This window comes from Bactrocera latifrons, unplaced genomic scaffold (assembly GCF_001853355.1).
Source record: "Bactrocera latifrons isolate USDA-ARS-PBARC rearing strain unplaced genomic scaffold, ASM185335v1 scaffold_1081, whole genome shotgun sequence".
NCBI lineage: Eukaryota > Metazoa > Arthropoda > Insecta > Diptera > Tephritidae > Bactrocera > Bactrocera latifrons.
Window position 1 is genome coordinate 3,023 of NW_017534499.1, and position 7,881 is coordinate 10,903.

At 35.2% G+C, this 7,881-nt stretch overlaps 1 protein-coding gene across 1 annotated transcript in view; it reads right to left on the minus strand.

Annotated features, from left to right (window-relative positions):
* Window positions 1-3,149: 3,149 nt before the first annotated feature.
* The window catches only part of LOC108971214 (band 7 protein AGAP004871), a gene marked incomplete at its 5' end in the record, with an annotated part of 29,543 nt that continues 24,811 nt past the window's right edge, over window positions 3,150-7,881 (minus strand). Inside the window, 2 exon segments of the mRNA XM_018937113.1 lie at window positions 3,150-5,176; window positions 5,255-5,435. Coding sequence (XP_018792658.1) covers window positions 4,973-5,176; window positions 5,255-5,435 — 385 coding nt within the window.

Here is a 7,881-nt window from a genome sequence, read left to right on the forward strand (position 1 = left end):
AAGTAGACAACTCTCTCGCTTTGAATGCTTGCTCTATAAATAAATGAATACTAGTTAATTGAGTTTATTATTCGAAAATTGTTTTGCTGCTGCTGAGACTACATAATGAATACATATGCATGTATGTATATATAAGTGCTATGTAAGTATGTATGCAAGTACAAAGTTATGTAAATTCGTAGTTGAAATTAATGTGTGGTGTATGTAAATATGTATGCCATTGTTAATTTTACATATTCCTTTCTATGCTACATTATTTTCACTACTTTTTTGTTTTTGTTTTTAAATACATTTTCTGTAGTGCTGCGGTTTGTATTGCCACAACAAAAGCCGGAGCGCGGTCATTGGCCATTTTACCCGCCTTTCTTCCTCTTTTTCTGTCTTTACCGTCCGACTTTTGTTGTTGCACTACAAAACCTGTTAAATGTACACAGCGCTCCGCTCCTCACACACAGACGCACGCAGTCGTCAGCGCCTTAAAAGCTGCTTATTTGTCAGATTTCCTCAGCTACATACATTTTGCTGCTCCCTGGCTTTGATTACAAGTATTCAATTATATTCGATTATATTTTCGATTATTTAAATTTCAATTTGTATACACACACATACCTATTTATGTGCGTATGTATGTGTTTAGTTATTGCATGCGGTTTCAATATTTGGCGCCACTAATTGTGTGTCCATTCTATTTGTCACTTGTGTATGTACTTTTGTATGTAAGTATTCGAGTATTTTAAACCTGTATTTTCATTGTTGAAAGTCGAAAATATTTCCATTCTTCCTTCTCTTAATTAACTATTACTTTTAATAAGTTTTTATTTTAATAAAAAAAATGTATTGATACGTATGTATACTTTTGCTACATAGTGTATATTGAATTAGCTGAGCATTGAATGAAACTTTAATTATCGATTTACCAAGATCTCCCGYTCACTATATTTAATGAATTCGTGTGGGACTTTAAGCATGACGAAAAACTATTTTTTCCTGCTTGCTTTTGTAAAATACTTAAATTTATATTTTTTTAGCCATAAGATATACATATTTTGTATTTACAAAACTCCATGCATGCAGTTGTTTCCATAATTAAAAAGCTGTGTGGACCTCATGAGAATCAACCGTGTTGGACTGCCCAGTCTTTCGAGCTTTTGTATTTGTATTTGATTTTGTCTTTCAAATCTCAAATGCAAGTTTATGTTTTTTACGCTGCAACTGCTAGTTTGTTAACAACTTCCAGGTATTACCAATTCCTAAAAACTCAAGGCTCTTAAATGAATATTTTCTCMTACAAACAGAGCTGCTTAGACAGCGAGAAGCTTTATCAGCTTCAAACATAAATCGGTTTGCGTTACAGTTTTGGCGCTTAGTTAGCGTGTGAGCTTTTGTGTGCTTTTCCGAAAGCTCCTTGCTTTAAAGCTTTCAATAGCTTTACATTTTATAGCAAAAGCTTCAAACTTCAACACTCCTTCTTATTTATCCTGTCATCCTAGTTCATTCCCTTTCATCACTCATTGGCGCAAACAAATGTCAGCAAATATTTACGGCACTGTAGCTTCTGCTAACTGAAAAATTATGTGTGGCTGTCTGTATCTTTATGGTAACGTTAATTACACTGAACAAAGACAATTTCGTGCATTATATTTGAATGTTGCACAATTCGTTTTAAATATCGCATTTTTCGATACCAAATAGTTATTTTACATTGGATTTAGATTATTTGTAAACTAAARCTGGATTCTCGATAATGGTTTGCTGTCTTCTAGAGCGATTATTGGCCTATGAAAGGTTTTTAAATCTTCAATTCAGCTTTTGGAATCTTGAAAGATTCACAGTGTGTCTGGCACAATTGTTATAAGACTTTGTTCCACTCTCTTTTTATTCTTAAAAGATTCCATCAGTACAGCTAATGTTTACGTACTGTTACATAAACAACTTTACAAAAGAGAATCTCTTACGATCCCTTAGAACAATGTTATCTGAGTTTTTTTTTTTTGTTTATTTAAAATATTTAAGCTTAGCAACCTAAAAGTGTTTGCGTATTTACTCTTATGTGAGCTATCTTAGTGCGAAACAAAAGTGAGTTTTCGTGCTGACAATAATTTTGTTTTCAATTCATTATATAATATGCTATGTACATATGTATAACAATTCGTTCATTTCGTAGCGAAAATTAGAAATTTTATAGATTCGATGTGGCACTTAATGCTTTTACGATTTTTATAGACCTAGGTCACCAATAATGAATCAGTGATAAGAAAATTTAATATTAAAAATAATGAAATTCGTACTAGTTTAGTTTAAAGAGATAAATATAAATTTACTAAACGGTACAAAATATTAATAAGCAATGTCTTTTGTCTTCGTACTGGTTCCAAATCCAAAGCGGTGATCATAAATTCGAAAGAGAGCTGAAGAGGCAAACTGCTTCTGACAAATACAACACATGTAAAAGTAAAATTTGTCTCCTACAGTGGCCAAAAAAGTTCTAAAATAAATTCCCTTGAGCTTCTAAGAGATTGTCCATTTTCGGRTACAAAAAAGGTAGACGACAGAACTTTGATCAGATCATGAATTTGGTTCTTCAATATTATTTACTTAAATTTTTTTAAACATATTTCAATATGTTGATTCTTTAAAGTCAAGAAATGCGTCAAATTTGTTTACTAATCGCTTAGGATAGTACTGAAACACTTTCTGGTACAAATTTCTAAAAATAATTAACTAATGCCAGATCACAATTTATTATTAAACCACTGCAGATAAAGCCATATGTATTGGGTGATCTTAGACGAGATACTTTTTTAGCAGCCTTTTTTTCACAGTTCAATCCTGCCAGTCGTGTCAAGATGTTTTGTTATTTKTGTTCAGAATTGTTTGGCATTCGATCATGCAAAGATCAACTTTAGTTCGAAAATGCACGTTCTGCAAAGAAGTTGAACTTTTCAAACGATATTGCTGCGCTTTATGGGACCTTGAAAAGTTCAAAAAAAAAACCATCGAGCAAACAAGCAACAATCTTGCTTCGATTTAAGCTTGGGAGCGYATCATTCGCCAGTTACCAATTGAAAGAGTCATCGAAAATTGGACTCAACTGATGGACCATTTGAGACGAAGCCGCGGTCAGCATTTTAAAGAAATAATCTTCAAAAAATAATTGCCAAATAATGTTCTTCGGGAAGGATATACGATCCAACAACTAGCCGAAATTATTAATATTTACTACCGAAATGCGGAGTCGGTAGCCTCAACTTTAAGAGCACGGTTTTAATAAGTGTGCTACAGAAGTTATTTTGAATAAAACCGTAATGGTTTGGGATATCAATGAAATCTACCCATCAGTCACCATTGCATGTCGAAAAACTTACGGGCTAATGCGGTTTATGGACCGGCGGCGTCATTGGGTCGTACTTCTTGTGTGATGATCAAGACCGGCACGTTACTGGAATGGGAATCGGGGACGCTCATTGATAACCGAACAYTTTTGGCCAAAATTGGATGATATGGACTAGGGCAATTTGTGGTTCCAATAGGACGGAGCCACAAGGCAAACATCGAATGTTACAATCGATTTATTTAAAACCAAGTTTGGTGAACGCTGCTATTAAGCACTGAATATTGAGTTAACACCTAACAGTTCGTACATACATTGAACTCTATACCTGTACTACTTAAACGCGGACTATAAAAATCACGAAACTTAAAATGGGAAAAATGGGATAWAAATATAAAAAAAAATTWAAACTTTRACAAATTATTATAWTTAATTTTAATTTTTGAGTTATAAGTTCGTTTCTAATTGTCACAAGATCAGAGATATTTGGTCAAGTTTTGCTTTTGCATTCATTTTGTTCTCGGATTCTGAAGAATATTATTAGCCTTTTTGGTTTTTCAATTGTTTTCTTAGTATCTCTTAAAAAACTGTTAGCAATCGGTCCRTTCTATTATGCCAGTAAATTAGTTATGCAATTTATTATTTGGTTCGGGTGTCCTAATCGCAAATGAGAGAGGTGCCTAAATATAAGTAAATGCGAATATATTTACAAAYCTATGCATGTGTGTGTGACTTGCCACATTAATTATGCATTTAAGCTATTTTTCAAAGCACTTGTACGAATTCAAAAATGAGATCGAGACTTATATAATATTTACATGCTAAGTATGAGCGTTTACTAAACTGCTTTCTCAATTTTTATTCACTCAACTACTTGTATATATGTATAAGTATGCGGTCGTAATTACTAAACTTGAAATTCGCACATGAAAATGTGTACTTGTATTTAATATATTTCGATGAATTAAACGCGTGCGTGTGAGTTGGGAAAATAATTAAGTAATTGGCTTAGTAAATCTATCATATTTAACTTTCGTTCCGTATCGCCTTACTGGCAACCGTGTGATTCAATTCAGCTAAGAAGTGTAGTAATAATATTTAATGTAATTAATATTTAGAAAATTTTGCAAACTTTATGATTTTTAGCTAATCGTTCAAACTTAACGCCATTTTCAGCAACGTTTTATCAACTGGACTATTACTACTTAAAACTACAGTTATTCACTTATTCGCATGGCTAAAGTGTGCGCAAAAAGTATAGGGTCTTTCAGCAACTCACGATTTTTGTCGTAGTTCGATGGACTGATCTCAAAGAGAGTCTAAATTGCAAAGAATTTATCTTTTTGAGTCATTTATCACACATTTTGCCGGAATTCAGCCAAGAGAATGCATACTTTTCKCGCACACTGTGCAATTTCTTCAACTGCGTTCAGAATATTTCACACAAACATTCGCATTTCTCGATGCMGGCATATTTCCGAGTCAACTTGAACAATTTCTCGGCCCCACACCCCAAAGTCCTGCATGCTTCGGCTTTCTCACAAAAAACTTCTGCAAATCAGACACACATACACACCGATGTATGTTGCATGCTGTTATGTGTAAATTTATTTGTTGTTGTTCTTATTGTTGTTGTTGTTTTTACATGGCTGCCGTTTGTATGCCCGCCTGCGGCGATGTCGACGCCTGCGGTGAGTGCTCGCTGCTGGTCGTTGCCGCCGCCGCCGGTACAACGGCATTTTGCTGCGCCGTCGCCTCGGTAGTCTTCAGGAAGTAAGTTATCAAATCGATGGGTAATGGGAAAACAATTGTGGAGTTCTTTTCCGCWGATATTGTGTTGAGTGTCTGCGATGAGGTGATAATTGCAAAATTATGGTTAATTTTGTGTGACATGAACATTAATTTGTTGTAATTATCGCTTACCTGTAAGTAACGCAGTTGGAGCGCTGCCGGCGAGCCGCCGATCACCTCGGATGCCTCGCGCAATGCCTTAGAGGCTTTCTGTTCTCCTTCGGCGGCGATAACTTTGGCGCGTGCCTCACGTGCGGCCTCAGCCTCGGCGGCCATGGCGCGTTGTAATTGTACTGGCAAGCGCACGTCCTTGCTGTGGTGGGGAAAATGTTGTGAAATTCATATGGAACATTGAATAATTATTTTTATATTTGTCCTGTAACTCTTTTGTGGGTGGCCTCAAAGATCAGTAGTTAAGCTAATTCAGCATAAAAAACTACACAAGGAATGTGGAATCTAATTTGTTAACTTTTTGGGAACTTTAAAATGTTTTCTGCTCTTTAATATTACTTAAAGTATTGTATTAGTAGATTGTTGCCATGGAAGTAATGARGAAAAAATAATGATGCATATTAAATATGAAAAGTGTTTAAATGCTTAAGAAAGAACACCRGAGTGCCCRCTAGTCGTTTATCCCAGCATACATTTACAACAAATACCTTTCGAATGAGCGCAGTAAATCAAATCAATACGTCATTATACGCAATTACGTGATTGAAAACAAATACGTGACATAAGATACGCCAACCAGCCAGGACTGCTATATACCACAGCCGTGTATGCACGTAAATGTATATGTGTGTATGTGTGCGTAAACAATACGTATATATATAGTCAATGCTGTCATTGATCGCTTATTATTTGCTCTCACTGCTTGGCATGACAAAATAGATAAGTAACTCTCTTCTTATATAAAATCTATAAGTATATATGTGTGTGTGTGTTCTTTTGTGAATGGATTCGAACATTTTGTTAGCTAAGAATTCAATAGTCAATGTCTCTAGGGCTTTGAGCTGCTAAATGGCTTTGGAAAAACAATTATATTACATGTTTAGTTATGAAAGTCGTTTGATAGCTACATGGCGTATACGTAACATTATTTATTGGGTGGAATTCAATATTTTACTCGAATGTAGCTTTTATCGTATTGGTCCTAATTGCATATTTAGTTAATGGTTTTGAAACTTTTAGCTTTTATATTGGCTGTTATSAAAGCATTATAGTTCAATTGGCTTTTAAAAATATTTTATAATGTTTAATGTGAGAACAGGAGGATGGAGTCATATGTAGAAGTTCACGCAAGTGAGGAAAGTTCTTTGAGCGCCATTCATTTACAAGTAACCACAATTTGTTATTTTATATATGGTTCAAGCAGCTCATGACTTGCGGTCTTAGACCAAGTAACCTCTGGGCGGCCAAAAAACATATGTTTGAAGGCAAGCTAAAGTGAGAAGGCGAAAAATCACTTTTCAGGGTTATGCGCTGGGTTTGGGACCCGCCACGTAAAAAACACCCCAGTGAAAAGAAGAAAATAGCTCCGAATGAGAGACTCCTCGGCTATAACAGCGATAGCCTTTACCGATACCTACGCTAATAAAGAAGAATGACGGTATTTTCTATTTTACTTAAGGGTGTGGTAGTACAGGGCTTTCATTTTAAGTATAACAAGACCATTGTATTGTGATTTATAGAAATGGGGTAAAGCTTACTTTGGAAACTTCTTCATTGGTTAAAATTAGAAGAGATAWCCAGAAGAGTTGAGAAAGAAAATGCTCGAAATATCCAAATCCAATTTCCCGTCGCTTTAAATATTCTCATAAYCTTTGGCAGCTTTGCTTGATTTAAGTAAATTAATAACAATATTTAAAACGCATACAACGATTGAAACAGTAGCGAATAACGCCACTTGGCCTAGCTGCATGGATATTGTATGTAAGTGTGCGTGTGTGTATGTGTTTGTGATGAAATTGAATTATTCACATAAGGCAGCACATATCTACACATGTGTAAGCAGTTARGTGCTGGTTAACCTTTGACTTGGTGGCACTCAAATTACGTGCCACATACATACACGAGCACATTGTCGCACATATGCATGAGCAAAGGAGTATGTGTGTGTATTCTCGAATATCCAGGCATACGTGCTTGTTGCCAAACAAAGGTATAACAAGTTAAATCGCTCGCTTACATATTTGCACACATATAGAGCGCCTGAGCAACTTGTGAAATTCTGGCACAATGGCACACATTGTTGTTGTTAATTATGTAGGCGCTTTGTTGCAGCCAAATCGGCTTAAAGCTGGCAGTTCATTAAGCGAGCAATGCACCCTGTRTTTATTATGCCGCAGCCATTATGTAGCTTAAGAGTTGTAATAAYTGCTGATCCAGCCAAAAATGAAATCACTTACACATATACACAAACAATAACCAACATACACAGTAGGTATTTAATGTGTACTTAATCATGGAGTCGGGGTTTTACTTATTCATTGATAAAGAAATYGAAAATGTATATTTAAAATTATAGAACGCTGAAGTGGCACGTGATGGTGTCATGAAAAGCAGTATTGTCTAAGCTTTAGTTATTACAGTTGGTGGCACTGGTGAAAAGTTCGGCAGCTCAAAGGCTCCCATAAACTTCGACTACAAATATATAGGCTTCGGCTTTAGTAATAATCTCGTTTCTTCACAAAATTTCGAGTTGTGTTTAAAATTGCTTTTGTTTTAGCTCTTCCCCGCAGCTGTTAATTATTTTTATA